Source organism: Vanessa tameamea, chromosome 24, assembly GCF_037043105.1.
Source record: "Vanessa tameamea isolate UH-Manoa-2023 chromosome 24, ilVanTame1 primary haplotype, whole genome shotgun sequence".
NCBI classification, from domain to species: domain Eukaryota; kingdom Metazoa; phylum Arthropoda; class Insecta; order Lepidoptera; family Nymphalidae; genus Vanessa; species Vanessa tameamea.
In genome coordinates this window covers 9045851-9066610 of record NC_087332.1, presented here as the reverse complement: position 1 = coordinate 9066610, position 20760 = coordinate 9045851, and the positions used below count along the sequence as shown (strand labels likewise).

The 20760-nt window shown below is 33.5% G+C and overlaps 1 protein-coding gene across 2 annotated transcripts in view; it reads left to right on the top strand.

Moving 5' to 3' along the window:
- The window catches only part of LOC113399604 (complexin), a 294863-nt gene extending 276512 nt beyond the window's left edge, over positions 1–18351 (top strand). For both annotated transcript variants that reach the window (XM_026638769.2, XM_026638772.2), the window contains 2 exons: positions 12908–13040; positions 13493–18351. In XM_026638769.2, coding sequence (XP_026494554.1) covers positions 12908–13040; positions 13493–13566 — 207 coding nt within the window. In that variant the 3' untranslated portion in view covers positions 13567–18351. The remainder of the gene's footprint in view (positions 1–12907; positions 13041–13492) is intronic.
- Positions 18352–20760: the final 2409 nt, after the last annotated feature.

Here is a 20760-nt window from a genome sequence, read left to right as displayed (position 1 = left end):
AAAACTAGACTAGACTTTGATAGAATTACAAAAATAAAAAAAACGATCTTATTCGATATAAATTTTGTTCAATGATAATTTTTTGCTTACCCGAAAAGCGTAAGAATAAAACATAATTTTCTGATAAGACAAATCTTACAATGTCTGTGTAAATGTATTATTATATTTATATCCGAGGAAATACATGTAAAATATCTTGAATGTATTTTCAAAAACCCTGAATATTGTTTGCTCCTATGTTAAAAAAGGACCCCTAACTTAGACGCTAAACGAAATTTTATTGGATCGACAAATTACTTTCAGCTTTGCGTAAGTACGGTCGAACACGCATAACACTTTCATGGGAATATAGTCTTACAGCTAAACGATCTAAAGCCGATATTCGTTTTAAAATATTATATTGTAATTTCTTTAGGTCAGCGACCTTGTAATAAACCAGAAAGAGTTAGCTTTAGTTCAATGATATACTTTCAAAATTTATATGAAGCTCATAAAGAAAGTCGTAAATTCGAAAATTTTAGTGTAATACTAAAATTTGGGCCATATCGCCTCACATAGAACATTTATTCATAACTCGCGGCTTCACTTTGACTTATGAATCTCTTCGAAACTTATTTCGAATGTGGTCAAAATATACTTGATTGAGGTTGGCAAAAAAATATTCGTTACATATTCAATATACGAGTCCATCGAGCTAAATTATATAATATACTTTATTTGTTATGTGTCATAAACGTATTTATAATTTGTGATGAACAAAAGTAGGTTTTTGTTTTATAAAGCAAACTGCTGAACTCGAAGCTCGATCATATAAAAGTTTTAGGCTCAATTATCAAGCTAACACATAAAATGCGTTGAATTATTTATTTAATGAAATTACATGATGTGATTTAAATGCCATCTAATAACGTTGATGAATCAGAATCCGTCAGACGTACCAACAACAAAAAAATTCAAGAAATACGTACTTGTTGTATTTCTTACATGTAAAATAATCTCATGAAGTTATTTTTAAATTCCAAATCAATACAAAATGATAAGATATTAAAGTTGACCCATTTAGAGATCTCTCATATAACGTACAATATGTATATATAATAAATTTCCCTTTCTAAACGTAGAAAAATACTTCGCTCCGCGTTATCCACCTTAAGAAACAAGAGTCGTTTAATGAGGACAGTCGTTCAAACGTACACTAATTACTACGACTCTATTCCGCTGCAAGTGGGGCCACGCCCTACAATTAAAACTTAGAAACTCACTAACTTAGGGCGCGTTGTGACTTCGGAGAAATTATGAAGTGCTTCTGATACGATTTCATTCGTATTGCGGGGAACGTCTTCGGAGATCGAAGATCATTATGTATGTATATATCTAATGACGTCACAGACGTAGAATTCTAATAACATTTAAAGCAGTGATCGTGGAATGTAATATTTACATTTTACTTCAATATCTGCGATAGGAGAGTCTTATCGAGAAGAAAATATTTAAATTAATGCTAGATTTAAGTACAGTTTTATTATTTAAAAAAAAAAAATAACATTCCATTTTTAAATCATGTACGATGTTCCAAAAATAAATCCTTATGTATAAGACATTCGTTCAACGGGTCCAACTCAACAGTTTCAAAATAAATAGTTCACATAACACATAAACTCGTTCGCGCCAAGTGCGTCGCACTCGACACTCCGACAGACAAACAAACAAACACTATTAGGGGGACAAACATTTTAAGGAAACGTTTTTAGAAAACGTTTAAACTCACCAAGTATCCGTTAAGAAATTGTGTCTTGTATTTATTACGCGTTAAATGTATTTCAATGCTAATATATTGATTTGTGTGGTCGTAGGGCTTTGTGTACGCTATTGTACCGACAAACAGCAATACTTAGTATTATTGAGCCAGTGAGGTAAGCCAGTGTAACTGTCTTAGCTCCCAATGTTGGTTGATGAGGGATGATAGATATTTCTTACAGTGTCGATCTCTATGGGCGACGGCGACCAGTTTCAGGTGGCCCAATTGTCAGTACTACGTACTTAAAGAAAAGTGTAAACATTATATGAACGTCAATATTATTATATTAATCTCGAACCGGTGGTAGCTTTACTTAATATAGTTTGTTAAATGACAATTAAAAAATGCTTGTAAAAGCCTATTTGAATACAGTATATTTTGATTTTAATTTATTGATTGATTTTTTGAAGTTTTGTATTCGTAATTGAAAAAATAGTAACTTCGCTGTGTTTAAACTCATTTTAGTTCCTTATAATCACGAGAACGATCGCTGTGAAGAAGTGATTATTATCTGTGGCTAGTGTAGTCGAAATACGATGAATAATAGCAAAATCACAGTAAAATTACTGTTTATCGTATTATAAATACTGATACGTGCCAACCTTCGAAGACGCCATATTTTTTCAATTGATAATTGACAGCACAGACTATTGAACTGTTCGTAACGATATATATATATATTTTAATAACAGTTTTTATATGTAATCAAGTAACACCGCGAGATATCGTGCGGTATATATTACATTACATTACATTAGCAGCCTGTAAATTTCCCACTGCTGGGCTAAGGCCTCCTCTCCCTTTGAGGAGATGGTTTGTAGCATATTCCACCACGCTGCTTCAATGCGGGTTGGTGGATACACATGTGGCAGAATTTCTTTGAAATTAGACATATGCAGGTTTCCTCACGATGTTTTCCTTCACCGTCGAGCACGAGATGAATTATAAACACATGAAAATTCAGTGGTACCTGCCTGGGCCAGAACCCAAAATCATCGGTTAAGATGCACGCGTTCTAACCACTGAGCGATCTCGGCTCTCATCTCTCGGCGGTATATATATTGCTTAAAAATTAAATCAATTATATTATTCGACGTTAAACGTGAATGAATTGTGTATTTGTGAAGGTGTTCACATACATGATATTATATATTAATCGCTAATGTATTACGGCCTTAATATATGTACTAGGTTCTATTATATATATGTTGATGATAATTAATTACTACGATAGCTAACTTCTATAAATCTTGAGCAAAGATCAACTACAATTCACGGTACTAATTGAACACATACCTCATTATCAACGGTAATTGATGTGGAAAAATATTGAGTTGTAATTCGTTCGGTGGTAGAGCTTCGTGCAGGTCTCGCACCACCAAACATAACGCTTTGTATTAGTGTGTTCCGGTTGAAGGGGAGCCAGTTTAATTACAGGTATATAATATATTTGATTTTATTGCAATCGGCGTGTTGTAATAAGGTTTATTTGTTAGTATCTCCGGGCTTATGGGATAAAGTGATCACTTAAATGTGACAAATAAAAAACAAATTCCACAATACGTATAGAGTAATGAAATAAATATTACAATAAATAAATGACAATCATTTAAAAAAAATGTATAATATTATTATAAATGTAATTAAATGAGATGGCGTAGTGGTTAGAATGCTTGCATCTTAACCAATGATTACGGGTACAAACTCAGGCAAGCACAGTTGAATTTTCATTTAATTTGTGTTTAAAATTAATCCCAACTCGTCGGTAAAGAATAACATCGTGAGGAAACCTGCAAGTATGTAATTTCAATGAAATTCTGCCACTTGGATACACATCCACCAACCCGCATTGGAGTAGCGTGGTAGAGTAAGATTCAAACCTTCTCCTTAGGGAGAGGAGGCCTTATCAGTGAGATATAAACAGTCTGTTATTTTTTAAATAATAAGTCTAAAGATCCTACGCTTACTCGTAAGATTCCCAAACTAGCGAACAAATAAAAACGTTGGCAAATAGGTATCTAAGTCCCCGGTGTCTACGACGTAGTTAATTATTATTTAAACATAACCTTAAGAACAAATCGGGCCGCCATCACGATCTCGTTGCAAGTTTAATACGACTGGCCTACTTGTCTGACACGCGATATTCATTATTCCTTGTATTACGTCATTTACAACGACTCGTTTAGCTTTAACAGATTAAGTTTTAAAGAACCGAATACACCTGAAACACAAAGCGATATAATTACAGGAATTAAGCCTTAAGGTTCGATATGCCTCTGTTATTAAAATGTAAAATTTAAAATTATACGAAGTGACGCTTGTGTGCAAAAGATTAGTATAATATTAGTGAGTTTCTTGATGATAGTACTTCTTGCCAATGAAACGATTGCCTCCTGGTTATTTTGGGTATTGGATATTTCTAAACAATTACAAAAAACAGTCAGAAATCTTAAAACTTGCTGCATTTATTTCGCTGGGTACTCTCAGTCCAGAGTATTTTATTTCCGAACCAGTGGTAGTTTGTAATTTCATAATCAATAAGTAAGAGCAATGCTTTCAAAATCACACAAAATAATTTTTAACGTTCCGCACCCAAAGAGTAAAACGGTATTACTAAGACTCCGTTGTCCATCCGTCCGTCTGTCTGTCCGTCTGTATCTCATGAACCGTGATAGTTAGACGGTTGTAATTTTCACAGACGATGTATTATTTCTGTTGCCGCTATAACAACAACTAAAGAACAGAATAAAATAAATATTTAATGGGGCTCCCATACAACAGACATGATTTTTTTGCTGTTTTTAATAATGGTACGGAAACCTTAGTGCGCGAGTTCGACCCGCACTTGGCCGGTTAGTTTCCTGTATCCTCATATTTCATGATAATATCTTAAGCCAAGGACGGTTTCGAATGTAGATTCTATCGAAAAAAGCCGGCAAGAACCTTAGAACGAATGTTATTATTATATTTCAAAATCACAATCCGTGTATCGTCGAAAACAACATCGTTGTTTCAACAACAACAACAACAACAACAACAACTTAAAAAGAATATAGATAATTTTTAGAACTACCTTCCTAACAGTGGCTTGAGTGTGTGTGTGTTTAATAATTAGTAATACCAAAATGAAATTTATTGAATATGATTAATAGTTATTTAACCGCGACCCAGCTCGCAATGATTGTTGACAGAGAATACTTCATTTCGTATAATTTATATGAATAACGTATTTGTTCGATATCGTTCTGTTTGTATTCAATTAATTTCTCGAAATTAAATAAATCACGACTCTACATACATCAAATGCGAGCGGAACAGGATTAATTATATAATTGTAACTTTAATTATAAATTATATTACTATTTCAAATACAAATATATATATATATATATATCTATCATTTATATAGAAATTCTATCTAAATTATAAATGGGAAAATGACTTTGTTTGTTACCCTTTCACGTGAACTGTGTGTCTTTTTTCATATAATGACAAAGAAGTCACGGACGGTATTATTACTTACGCAGATCTCGTCTCATGCTTAGCAGTCAAAGAAGATACGTGCCCGAGTGAAATTTTAATACCCTTTAACCGTGGGGGAACAGCTTGGTGGGATGAGCTTTTTATAAAATAGGTAGTCGGACGGTAAATAAGCAACCTGATAGTACACAAACATCGTCCACAGACAATAGAAATTACAACTATTAATTTTGGGAAATAAGATGGTATGACTCACTCTCCCTTCGAACCGAAACACAATAATGCTAAGTATTGATGTTTGGCGGTATTATATGTGATGAGTACCTACCTTCGGGCTAGCACAAAGATCTACCACTTAAAAGACTCTAAAGCTTCTCCTTAAAACAACAGAAGGTTTTGCGCAGCATGTACAGGCTACTTATATACAATCATTTATATTCTGTGGATTTTTTTTTTTTATCATGAATATTTGGTCGTATGTGGACGTGTAGATTACTTAACCCTCCCAAGTGTAGCTTAAACGATTGTTCATCTCATAAACTTACAGCGAAGAAAATCGTTCACGCAGCTGCCGTAAGAATATTTTCACTACATTGAACTTACAACAGAGTACAAAGTACGGTCACCAAAAAAATATCACATGGATTTGAATCCATGTGATATTTTTTTGAATTTAAAATTTATTTTGAAATCATAATATACTTTATTCAAGTAGCCTTTTACAAGCACTTTTGAATCATCATTTTAACAAACTATTTAAAGTAAAGCTACCACCGGTTCGGAATGTAGATTCCACCGAGAAGAACCGGCAAGAAACTCAGTAGTTACTCTGTTTCAACATCTAAAAATACTTTTTTAATTCCTTACACTTGGATTATTATTCGCTAAGGGATTTTTTTAGGTGTCGATTTATACTTAACTACTTGTCACTGGCAGCTTCGCTTGCGTGTTAGGTGTCATGTATAAAAAAGTATGTCCTTCCTTTGAGTTCGAGCATACTTCGTACCAAATTTCATCAATTTCGATTTAGTGGTTTGTAACTGGTAAGTGAAAGTGTAACTGATAGACAGACAGACAAATTACTTTTGCATTTGTAATATTAGTATAGAATAATTAAAATACCCTATCATTGAATCTTATGATAAAACTTAAATCGCTATCAATATAAACACATAATTTTACAATTAAACAACTTATACTTAAAAATAATATGTTTATTAATTTATTTAATATAAGAAAATAATTTAATCATTCGTTACGAAGTCAATATATTAAATATAAAACTTCATAAATGTACTAAAATCTTCTCGGAAATACGTTGCATCTGCTGGTGTAAATTTGTATATTGGTTTTCCCGTTAGGCAAAACGGAATAAAGGTCTTCTCGTTTATAAGTTCATGTGTACTGTTTTGTTGTCGTTACCTTCGTTTTTCACACGTCATTCCCGATTTACCCCCCGGCGTCCCCCTGCCGTCCCCCTGCCGTCCCCCGGCCTAACATTACACGCTCCGTCGCGCTGCGCCGATAGTGATGTGATTTAAATAAATCCCATTACAATGTTAATTGGTGTTATGTATTAAAATAAATTTAACTCGACTTTTTATTTCTGAAACATAGCAAAACGTTTAAAGTTAAAAAAAGTATTAATCCATGCGTTTATTTTACCCCTTGGCTTACTTAAATGTACGGGTTTAATATAAATAAAATTATCAATTTAAACTTACTTGAGATAAAGTTACGTCTAAGTATAATAATTTAAATTTGTATTGAACTTACAATGATAAGGTATATTAAATGAATGCTTAGATGAACGTTTAAAATGTTAATTACTTATGGTACACTCCAAAATAACTTAAGCACATGTGTGCAAGAATAAGCAAAAAAAGATATTTGTCAAGAGTATTGAGTATGAGAGACTTGAGTCAAACGCCATTTTTATGTAATTCTTACTTTCAAAATATTTTTGACTATCTAAGAATTAACTGATCCAGGATAGTTTTATACAAAATTTACAGAAATCTTATTAAATTTTAAATTTATAAATCTCAGGATTCAAACCTAGGACTGTATCTGAAGCTGTATCCGAGTCGTTTAAACTAGTCACTGAACCAACAATAAAGCTCATTACCACATTAACACTCTCAGCAACAGTCCACTAGACAACAGCTTTATGACGTTTATTTTAAAAAAGTATTTGGTGTTTGTATGTAGGGTATATAATTCTATTAAATATATATATTCGTCCAGATAACGAAGGCACGGCTATCGTAATATAACATAACAAACAGCTCGTTCATGTTGGTTCAGAGCCCGCAGATTGCCGCGCTAATGTCGTTACCAACTCATCTACCGGGAAATTGATAGAATCTTCACTTAAAACCCCATTTCACTTAAGATAAATTTTCTTATAAATTTTTAAGTTATGCTGAACGTTGATTCAACTATGGTATAGTATTTTAATACAATCTGCTTTCATATATTACAAATTTCTAGGCTTATTATTCAGAATAAAGAGCTTGCAGTTTTTCGTTATTTCAATCACAAGCTGAAGGAACTTAGACTTAACAAATTATGTTTAAAGCCTCACCAGAAATCGCTACAATAGGAAAATTGGTAACTTTATACAATAATTATACATTTCTACACTTATATATATAGTTAGTCAAATGTTTCAGGAGAATATACACAATGTATATTCTATTCCAACCACAAATATAGTAAACCAAAATAAACAATATTGAACTGACGCGATACCATAAACAATCTATGATGTTATTCATTATGGATTCAAAGTTAAATGGCGTTTTGAATGTCGACGAAGTTATGGGAACTTTAGGAATAAAATTAAAGTGGATATAAGAAGTTAATTGAAATAGTATTGTATTATAATGAAATATATATTAAACAAGAACTGTTTGTATTTATTGTGTAATATAATTGAGCTGTAAGCCAATTGCATGGAAGATGTAAATATAAGTTTGTTTAAATACTCCTCGTAATACACATTAAATTATAATTATATTAGTTTTAAAATATATATTCATAAATATTGAAGAAAGAAGAGAGAAGAAACAATGTGAAGAAATACAAAGCTCATGGATGTGAAATTGACTCTAGTAGGGAGTCCGTTTAATACGACTCCCTAATCGAGTCAGGTTGACTTCTTTGAGGCTTTTTTCGACGATTAAAGATTAATTGAAAAAGAAGAGAAGAAAAATCAAGAACAAGGTGACATTAAGAAGATTTAGAAAAAGATAATTGATAAGACATGTTCATATTTATAATGTACAATATTCTAATTAATATTGTTATTTACTTGGTGGTAGTGCTTTGTGCAAGATCGTCCAGTCCGCAATATTCGAAGCACTGGCGCATGCCTGATATTCCTCCTTTGTCCTATTTCTATGTTGAAGGTAATCGTTTCATCGAGTTTCTTATTACGTTTTTAATATCTTCAAAGACACGGAACGTAGCTGGTAAATGATATTTACGTTACTTAGGATAATATTTCAAACATGCACTCATTTAGTTAATCCCGCGGCTTGGCCTGGATACCGCAAATTTATTACGAACCCAACGCACCGACAAACAAAATTAAATTTTATTACTTTATAAAATACAATTTAGCTTAATTGGGTGATATTTTTAATGATAAGCGTTCGTTGGATATTAAGATTTATTGGGTGAGACTTAAGGTTCAATTTAGATTTTAATAGCGAAGATTATTACATAATTTAATGAAAAGGTTTTAAAGTGTGTATGAAACCTTAAGTGACACATAATTAGAGACAGTTTGAGAGTTAAGCCTAAGTGTAATATTTTGATGTCCTCACTGATTTCGGCCACGAACTACACAATATACGTTATATTAATAACTATGCGCAAAAAAAGACGCACAGGTGCACAGATGCACTCTCTGTTCCCTCATTCTAATAAACCAATGGGACGTGAAGCAGTTGGACCTTCGCCTGGACACTTTTCAGTCCAGACAAATTAAAAAAAAATGCAACAAAGCTCGTAAAAGCACTTGAATTGACATGTTACAATATTTAATTAAATAAAAATCTCCCGCTGGGAATTTTCCGTCCAGTCGGATTATTAGAGTGAGGTTATAGAAATTGCACGCATGCGTACATACGTCATCATCGTTGGTCTTGACCGACAATTATGGTCTTGATGGCGAATGAATGATAATTACCAAAAATCATGTATTATGAAAAATCACCTGCGCACTTACACGCTAAGTAGGGTTTAATTACATAGTTTTGTGAAATACTAGCTACCGCACACGGCTTTGCTCTCGTTTTAGGGGTTGGTCGTGAGGTGTTAGGCATAAAAAAAAATCATCAAAGTCCCTTCAGTGGCTCGGACGTGAAGGAGCAACAGACAGACAGAGTTACTATTGTATTTATAATATTAGTATTAATATAGTACTTCATTATATGTTTCTGAGTATATATATATATACCAGTCAATAGCTACCTACTATCAAACTCTTATTGTGTCTAAGAGAAAACAGGTCCTTATCTAATTACAGACTTCTGATTGGACGCGACGTTAGTTTATTATAAGCGATATTGTAAACATTCCACCAACCCGCATTAGAGCAGCATGGTGGAATATGCTCCAAAACCGTCTCCTCAAAGGGAGAGGAGGCCTTAGCCCAGCAGTGGGAAATTTACAGGCCGCTAATGATATTGTAAACCGTCGTTACAATGAATAAGAATTCATTAAAGCTATTCTGTTAGTAAAAATTCGAACATCAAAAATATTTTTTTAGTCATATATATTCAAAGATAATATATTTAAAATGAGCAAAATAATTGTTATATTATAAATGATGAGAGCGTTATTTACGTTATATAAAAACATCAGAAAATTTGTATTTCATTATCGTAAGAGGGCCGCTGAGCGAAACGATGTCACTTAGGCGTCCCGCAAAAAAACTCGACTTTTTTTCCCTAGCTTGTTATTGAGATATCTTTAATGAGGACGCTAGAGAATTGTCCTTAAAATTAAAACAAAAAAAAAACCAGTCTGCATATAATCAATGAAGATCAGAACGAAAGAGGATTTGCTCGGATCGGGCCGTGTAATTTTCTGCCATAATTAAGCCGCTTATCAAGAATCGCTGATTCAGTCCGAGTTAATGTTGAATTTAAAGGTAACTACAACGAGTATTTTTTTAAAGTTATCATTTCGAATTATAGCTTAAAGGTAAAGTATCTTAAATATTGGATTTAAATATAAGCAAAGGTTACTCAGTTTTCGCGTACTTAATTTTTGTTTTCGTGTGAAATTATGTAGCCTGCGTTATAGTAATGCGGTGGAAAAACTCTTTTTGAGAAGAGAGGAGACTGTATGCAAGTTAATTTAAGGGCTTATATTTAGAAGCCGATAACACAAAATTTTCTTTAGTATTTTATTTATCAATACGGTTTTCTGATTGACTAATCTTTTGAACATCTCCATAGAATATTTCGAAAGTTGAAAAAGTAAATGTAAGGGTTGATGACCTGTTATGTTAATAGCTACTGGAGAAGGTTGGGCCATATTCCAACACGATGTTCCACTTTGGATACAAATGTGGTAGATTTATATCCCACACATGTAAGTTTCGTCACATTTTAATACAAATCCAGCACTGAAATGGATTTGGAAGTTAACAATGAAATACTTAAAAAATAATGTTTACTTATCACAAGTCGAGAAAGTAATTTTATTACTATTTAATAAATAAATAGTAACTCATATTAGCAACGACACGAGTAAGTTACATTTGTAACTGATATCGAACCCCTCGGGAAATTAATTCGTAACCAGAGCGCTAAACATATCAACTTTACTTTTATTATTGAATAATATACTTGATAGAGCCGAGATGGCCCAGTGGTTAGAACGCGTGCATCTTAACCGATGATTTCGGGTTCAAACCCAGGCAGGCACCACTGAATTTTCATGTGCTTAATTTGTGTTTATAATTCATCTCGTGTTCGGCGGTGAAGGAAAACATCGTGAGGAAACCTGCATGTATCAACGAAATTCTGCCACATGTCATTCCACCAACCCGCATTGGAGCATGGTAGTGGAATATTCTACAAACCTTCTCCTCAAAGGGAGAGAAGGCCTTAGCCCAGCAGTGGGAAATTTACAGGCTGCTAATGTATGCAATGTAATACTTGATAAATACATTTTAGACTTGTGCGTCCAAATAAAACTAAACAATAAACATTTATTTCTCTTATAATTCAAAGTTTCCAAGAACACATCAACGACAAATAACTTTAAAATATCTAACGACATTCCTCCTAGTCTTTTTTATCCGATCCAAACCGGCCAAGGAATCTAAGGTCCCGAGGAGACAAATTACTCCTCTTCAAGGACACTCCGCAATGAAGACTCCTCGGCCTGAGAGGCAGACGTTAACTTTATGTTACTGCTTATTTTCAATAAAATAAAAACATATATTTACTTCTATTTTAAAGGCGAAACACAAAGACAATAAAAATATTATCTTATCTTATCATCTAAATAATATTTAATACTCGATTAAATACCTCATTAATCAATTTTTTTTTTAACATGAGATACAAATTATCAATTGGCAAAGCAATTAAGTTCAAATCAACTTTCGAGGTTTTGGATTTAAGAACAATATTAATTTACCCGATAAAGTTCACGATTGTCTCGAAGGACTCGCGAGCGAATTAAACTTTAATACACAAGAAAATTGAAAATAAAACTTCGAACTAATGTAATATTTGTCATTTCTAAATTAAATTATTTTCTAATAAATTTTCTAATAAACTAATTGCGTTATCGATGTGAAACATCTTTGGGGTATGAGTGATGCGTAGGCCGTGACGGCAGGCGGCATAACGCGCCCTTTTCGCCAGGCCCTCCGCCTTCGACTGTCTTGTATATGCGTGACTACATCGATATTTATTATTCATCATCATCATCCTCCTGCCCTTACCCCAATTTTACTTGGGGTCGGCGCAGCATGTCTTCTTCTTCCATACCATTCTGTCGGACGTCATCTCACAAGTAACATTCTTTCTAACCATATCGTCTTTCACACAATCCATCCATCGTTTCTTTGGTCGTCCCCTACCTCTATATGCATCCACAGCCATTCTCAAAATCTTTCTCACAACATATACTTCGATATATTATTATATACCATAAAAAAAAACTATTTTAATTAATAACGTATCTCTAAGTTTATGATTAGTTTTACTGAATTCGATAATTCACATCTTCCGGGCAACTCATTACAACCATATTTTTTAATTAACTTTCAGACAAGAAGAGCATATTTTGTCAAAAAAATAACTTTGATATTAAAAGACTTTCGTTACTATGAATATAGTTACCAATAATGTAAAAACAGTTAATTATTTTATTAATAAAAAAGCAGCTCCAAGCCTAATGCCTAAGCATTAGTCTAATTTAATTTGATTAAATGATTTCAAGTATTTTTTATTTTATATTTGGAATGATTTATATATTTAATTAAATACTCTTATACCCGCAGGTATTATATTCCATGACATCATATTACAAAACATCAAGCACATTTCTGATCTGTTGTTTAAGTTTTAACGGAAATCAATATACTTTTTCCAGTACAAAATTCCCAAGAAGGAGGAGATTGCAGAGCAGCAGCAACAGGAGCCTGACAATCCTCTTATGAGGAAGAAGAAGACTCCTGAGGAACTGGCGGCTGAGGCGGAGCTTGAGGACCAGGATGAGTTCACTAGTCAGTATAATATTAAAATCTAAATAAAATATACATTCTCATATAACAATCATAAAGTATAAACACTAGAAGTCTACGTTAAATAATAGTTTGGTAGCCCGTAAACAGAGAAATACTTTAATTTATATTTATCTTGTAAAATTAAAGTAAATAAAACTGCCTCTACATATTTTACTGCTGGAAGATAACTGCACCTCTTCTTGAGGAAACTTGTTCCATAATACTTTCACCGCGCGGGTTTATGATCATGTCGTAGAATGTAAATAATTTAAACGAACACGTTTCCGGTTACTTACCACTTACTTACCACCAAAAAATTAGATGAATAAAAATTAAAAAAAATAGTCATTGGGTTTAAACCCGCACTTTTTAATATGATTCACGTATTGTAACAACGAAGCCATCTCGGCAATATTTAAAGTATATATGAATGGAACGTTTAAATGTTACAGAATTGAAAAACACCATCGAGACGCAGGTGAACGAACTCAAGTCGCAGATCGAGAGTAAGTGTGTGATGCAGTGAGCAGGACGTCGCGCCCGCACTCTGTTATATTAACCGAATACATGATGTAGCTGAGCTAAACCATTGTTGCAGTGTCCCACCCGATCACCCCTCGTCCCGACCGCAAACCCATTTCAGGAATCATTCGCGCTCAAATATTTGTGTAGGAAAGATTCGAATTCTAAATTATTTCGGAACCTAGTTGGCTAGTGGCGCGTTGGTGCTTGATAATGAGCAATAATATTTTTATACATTCATAGAACGTGATGAGCGGCCATCGATACAACCGAGAGTGTAGGGAGAGGATCGAGCCTCGTAACGTTAGGTCAAAAAGTCATCGTACATTCCGAACGGCACGCCTCGAACTCGTACGTGGCAACGAACCTGTTTAATATGTTGACGCTTGTGATATATTGTTATTTAAGTGTAAAGTGAAAAAGTAAATTTTTAAATACAACTAGAACGGTGTAATATTTATAAAAGGAGGGAATAAAAAACGTAATTTAAGAAGTTAGCACGCGTGTAGTCGGCTCAATCTCCAGTTACTCATTCTCTCGGCTCCTCTTCGGAATTCGGATTTACATTAAAATAACAGTGTATTCGGTCTTATGAACATTTGTTTTCATCCAAATTCCACTCGGCTTGTGTACCTTGTTGTAATGGCTTGCGCTCTGCTCACTCTTCGGATCTTCAACTTTTGCCTCGAAATCTTTTGCATGCGTGCTTATGCAGTGTATCGATATCGTGTCAGTGTATTTGTATTTTGTTTAGATGTATATACCTTTAATCGACCTAGCCTTAATGTCCACATCGAAGATATAATAGGTACAATATTGTTACTGGCACGGCGACGCCGTCGGTGTTCTTTCATGTTTAATATAAGATCGATGTTCGTTTAGAGTAATATAATGTTGTAGATTGACAAGACCTCTTGTTGTTTTACCGTTGAATCAAGTTAGCGTAGTTGACGCGATTCTTAATGTTTTATCGATGTTTTATGCTTAGGATAAAGTAACATTGTTTGAGCAAAATTTTCGAGCGATTAACGTTACGGCTTCGGTGGATATGTAAGCAGTATAGACGAAGCGCGCCCGACCGGATGGATCTCGTCCGATCGGGTGTCGATTCGACGAGTGAGGCTGATGTTGATGATGTTACGTGCAAGGCTAATGGTTCGAATGTTTGTCTCGACATATTAAGCTGCAAATGCAAAAGATTTGTTATCGTCAAAAGCTGTGATATATAAATAAAATAAACTAAAGCTGTGCGCCGGACGCGGCCAGACCGCTCGCGTTACATAGTCACTTTAGCTTCTTGGTAACTCTCTTTCAATCTTTCACGGACTTCAGTCTCATCTATAAGATCTTCGACTTCATTCGGATTACCGATCGTCCACACTTTCTCGTAGTTTAAAATGTTCTTCGTCGATAGTTCTACGATATCAGCACATCATGTATTTTCATCGTTAGTTTTAAAGTTACTTTGAAATATTATATCAAACCTTGTAGCGATCGCTTGATAGTTCGTTTATTTTATAAGCAAATTTTACCGAGATTAATAATTATATATAACAATATATAATATAAATTGCGTATTGAAATCGTATTTAACTAATCGATATACATCCTCACAGTGTAAATACGACAGATCAACAATAATTTCAGAACGTGTATTTAGAACGCCGCTCTATTTTCCGAATACGGTTCGACACATCACAAAGTATTTTCGTAGCTTGTTTCGAGACGTTACTTTGAGCACGCCTAGCTGCCATAGTCTATAAAGATCGTCTGCGATGGGACCTTCGACGTAAGGAATTCGACCGTCCCGACTTCTCTACTCGGAAACTTCACAATCTTTTAATGTTAAGATATGACATAAACTATTCAGTGTACGTGTGTTAGGTTAGGCTAATCATATTCTACGATAGTTCTATATACGTGCATGGCAGTTCTAGCTAATCTGTTGTTCGTAGTAAATAAACAATAATAATGTTAAGATAATCTTGGACCTGTTTTGATATCATTTTAAACATGACCAATATTTTGTCTCATCCCCCCCCCCCACCCATCACGCTCACGGCGCTCGTCTTTACCTACATAGACCTAATCCTAGATTCTATCTTCCTCTGTCGTCTTTCTATCTATCGTAGACTAACTTTACTCTTCGTTGTTGGCTCTCACGTAGTAAATAGTGGTTTAGATACGTTATTTTCGTACGTAGCGAGGTTTAGGCGTAACTAAACGTTTGATGTGAACCCGCTGATTGTCACTAAATTAAAAATGATGCTTGATTAGTTAGTATCTTGGATTGTACTGTAAACGTTTGCATGCGTGCGTGTCATGCCTCTCGCAGTGTGTCGTGTCGTTATCTCTCGACTAGTATTTCCTCTCGACATATTATCTATGTTAAGATGCTTTTTAAATATCTTATTTGTAAGCTTTCGATGTTTGGTGTATAGTGTTACGGTTTCAACTGTAATTATAAATAATGTATTAGTATAAACTCGTTGCTTGAATGCAAATATTTTGAAGGAATTTGGGTGATATCAAATTAATGTCACCATTCGATCTCCCCATATTGTTAAAATTTATTGTCATTGCGATGTAAGAATCGTCGAAGTGATTGTTTATTATTTTTTTTTAATGACAATTATATTTATTATATGATATATATTAAATAAAAATTCGGTAGCATTTTGAATTAATATCGCAATTATAATTTATTTATCATTGCAACATTGTTTTCATCTCGTAATAATTGTAATGAATTTACAAAGAGGTTTATACAAGGTAGATATGTAGTTTAGTAATAATTGTAAATTATTTAATAAAAAAAAAAAAACAATTTATGAATGCATTATCCAACAAAACTAGAATAATTTTAAGCTCTTTGACTGACCAATTTCAGAATTCTCGTAAACATCCGTTGATCAAAATTAATCTTATGACTATCGCATTCAGGGTATTGTAATTATTATTGTGTATTTGTATAATATCTATCGTTTCATTCTGATCTTTTAGAATCTATGACTTTTTGGCCTGCGATGGCATTCAAAATTTCATACTTAATCTTCGATTAGGTATTTATAACGCATTAGTCAACAAATTGACTTGAATATTATTAGTAGAATATCTAAACTGATAGGTCTGTTCATATGACGCAATCGTAGCTATGACATACGGGAATATGCGTGTGTGTTCGTTAAATGGTTGTGTAAATTGTGCGTTAGTGGGCGAAATGCGTGCGGTACTCGAATGTGTGTGAGATCTGCGTTCGTGTGAGTGAATGGGTTTGAATGAACGAAATGAAATTTTATTTTTCAAATTATCCACTGAATAATTCGAGGCGATTAATAATATTGGAATATATGTTACGCTTGCGTCATATCAATGGGGACGGATGTTTTTTATTTTCAAACTTTTATTATATTTTAGCAAATTGACACAGTTCCAACTATTATATAGCTACATTGTTAAACATTTATCAGATAGCGTTATATATGCACTAGGAAATAGGACACACTCGATGCGTTTGCTACTTTAATATCAAATTAAATAAGGTCTAAATTTGTATGACACCTAATACGTTAAAATTAATAATTAAACAATATCATAAAAAATTTAAAGTACGATTTAAAAAAATTGAACTAATTAATTAACTACTTAATTTTAGTAGCAAATGCATCTTATACCTGATCCTACTACTACTACTGCGGACACCACAAAATAATGGCTTTGATTAAACTAAACAAGATAGAAACGGGATTAGGTGAGACGCAAAACCGGTACAAAGGACAATCTAGAGACAACGACACACCACACCAACACGAGCTTCGACACAGACGCCAGTATTACACGTTTTTCATATTATATTATATGTATTTAGACTTTTCCGAGTTGTATAGAGATTATTTTGTATCAAAGAACTGACTTTAAGTGCCACAGACCATGTCGTTGCGCTTGGTATACGTAACAATTTAAACAACATACTTTCTATATTGTGCGTTGAAGTCTCAGAAGATCGCATGCGTTTCTTTCACGTTAACACGTTACTCAGAGTACGGTCGAGGAAAATAATCGTTATCTCTTTCTGTCTAGCGGTTGTCTCTTTCTCGTAGAAACTTCTAGAACAATGATTTCCTTCCTCGACGGTGCTCCGTTTCAGCGATCTGTTCGAAGGGAACTGTCATCGCCTACTGTAAGTACACGTTAGCGCGTTAGCTTTTAATATTAGTGACATCTAGCGTTAAAATTGCAAGTTTACCGAAAATTAAAGGAAGTAACGCGTGAAGCGAGAAAAAAAATTGTAATGGCAAGGTCGCGATCACTTTAAAGTGGACCGGGTCATGTTGTATTGTTATTATAAAGAAACGGTTGAAAGTTTATCCAGGATTACATTTAACTTAGAATTACGGAGGAAAACGAAAATGAGGTTATTGTTGAAAATGTTTTTAGGTAAATAAAATGCGATTGAGCTTTCTTGATACTGGTTGTTATTAATGATTTGCGTTCCGTTCGCTGGCCCCGGCTGTACAGAACTGCCGTTCAACATTGGACTTTATCTCGGAGGATTAACGTTCTGTTTTCACTGTTTCTGTCACTTGTGTAGTCTCGTAATGTTAGGCTTGTTTGCTAAAAATTATTTATCGTCTTACTGTTGCGAAGCATTGTTAAATTTATTTACTGGTCCTCATTAGTTATGTATAAAAGTTTAGAGGTAGCCATTTTCATATTAACTTTACTGTGAGTTTGAAAGTGGATCGTCTACCATGTTGTTAAATAATAAATAAACTACATTGTACCACCATCCATTGTTTTATTTCTCACTCGCCAAATACCTGCAACGGAACCTACCTCAAGCACCGCTTACATTACAATATGTTGATATTACTATTGAAGTATAATAAATAACCAAGAAAAAATATATTTACACTTCACGTTAAGATGGCGGCTAATGTAATCGAATTACTCGACCGTAACTTTTACTCACTTTGCTTCATACTTAAGTCAAAGAGTCCAGCAAGTTTTCATTAAAGGAATAAAGTCTTATGGATCTACGTTTAAAATGGGTGTTCCACAAGGATCAATTTTGGGTCGCTTTCTATTTCTAGTATATATAAATGATCTTCATTTATTTGTTAAAGTTATTTGTGATGTAGTGTTGTTTGCTGACGATGTTTCTCTGATTTTTAAGGTCGACAGGAAAAAAACTGACTATGAAGATGTGAACGGTGCATTATCATAGATACACGATTGGTTTACAGTAAATAATATAGTTTTGAATGCTTAAAAAACAAAATGTGTACTTTTTAACCCTATGTTAGAAAACAAAATTATAATATATCTTTAAACGATATTAACTGTTGCTTCTCAATATATATGTATTCTATAACGTTATGTATGGACCGAAAAATATTAATGATTTTATGAAAAAATGTGATACTCATAGCGTTTGTACAAGGAACAAACAAAAACTTGTTACTCCTGTTACTTGACTGCATAGAGTCAGTAACTCCTTATTGGGGCAATGTATACACTTCTACAACAAGATCCCAGAAAGCGTTCAAAATGCCTCTGTTGTCAAATTTAAAAAATATATTAAGGATCACTTGTGTGCGAAAGGCTATTATACAATTAGTGAGTTTATGATTAATACCACACCTTGAGAATGAAACGATCGCCTCCTGGCTATTTCTTTTCATATTCAATTGTGTAAATAATAAAATATACAAAAAATAAGACCCGCTGAGTTTCTTTCGCCGGTTCTTCTCAGGTCGAGGTTTTTTTTATTTTCCGAACCGGTGGTAGTATTTCATTTGACTATCAATAAGTAAGTGTAATGCTTCTATATTGAATAAAGGAATTTGAGTTTGAGTTTGGTAGCCGTCTTGATGTAGCCGATACTACGGTGTTTTTAGGAATAGCATTGGATTCCAAACTTCGGTGGTGTCCTCATTTATCGTCCCTGACAGAAAGTTCAAACTCAGCTCCGCAGCATACGCGGTCAGAAAACTTAGACAACTAATTGATATTGATACCGCCCGTCTAGTATATTTTGGTTATTTTCACAGTACTATGTCATATGGCAAATTACTTTGGGGTGATGCTGCAGATATTGAATCTGTTTTTATTTTACAAAAGAGAGCAATCCGGTCTATTTATAATCTTGGAGCTAGAGCCTCTTCGGGATGTTTTTAACAAAGTAGGAATACTCACTGTTGCGTCACAATATATTTACAACAATATTATGTATGTAACAGTAACATTGATCACTTTGATAAAATCAGTGATAACCATTGTATTTTCACAAGAAGTAAGGATAAGTTTATAACGCTAAATTTCCGACTCCGCAGTCAATAAATCCTTCTCGGGGCAAGGTTTCTATAATAAAATTCCGCAGACATTTTTAACTTAGCCGTTTCATAAATTCAAATGACTTGTAATTGTAAAAAACAAAAATACATTGGTAAAGAAGGTATATTATTCAATACAAGGTTATACACAAAAAAGCGTGGTGTCAATACTTGTTGACTTCCAGGCAGGATATATTACATACATATAATTGTATTTACCTAACATGACTGTATTTTTAAATGTTGAAAAAGAGTAACTACTGAGTTTCTTGCCGGTTCTTCTCGATAAAATCTACATTCCGAACTGGTGGTAGCTCCACTTAATATAGTTTGACTTAAATGACAATTCAAAAGTGCTTGTAAAAGCCTACTTGAATAAAGTATATTTTAATTTTGATTTTATTCGATCACACTCGAATAACAATCACGTCGTTAAAACAGTATCTGTAGTGTACACAGATCTACTGTTAAATATTAATTAGCTTTAGATTCATATTTTATATCAATCTATATTATCTGTGTATTTATGCATCTGTCATCTCGAGTGACACATCGAGATAGCGCGGGAAAATAAAATGTATAAATTGGCGCGCGGTGAAGAGCTGATATAAAAAATATAATATTTTGTCTAATTTGTAAACCGACCTTTCATCATGTGTTAAAAGGTGAACATTACAATACTGTTTTTTATTTGATTGCTTTTTCTTCAAAACGAATAAATATCTGCTTATCGCGATATAAAGAAACGTATAGGTGTATAGGTGCCTGTATTTATAAAAAAAACGCATTTAGTTAATATTTTTATTAATCCGAAGATCACGTTTGTCATTAGTAAACAACTATGATTAGTCAACACACTACTA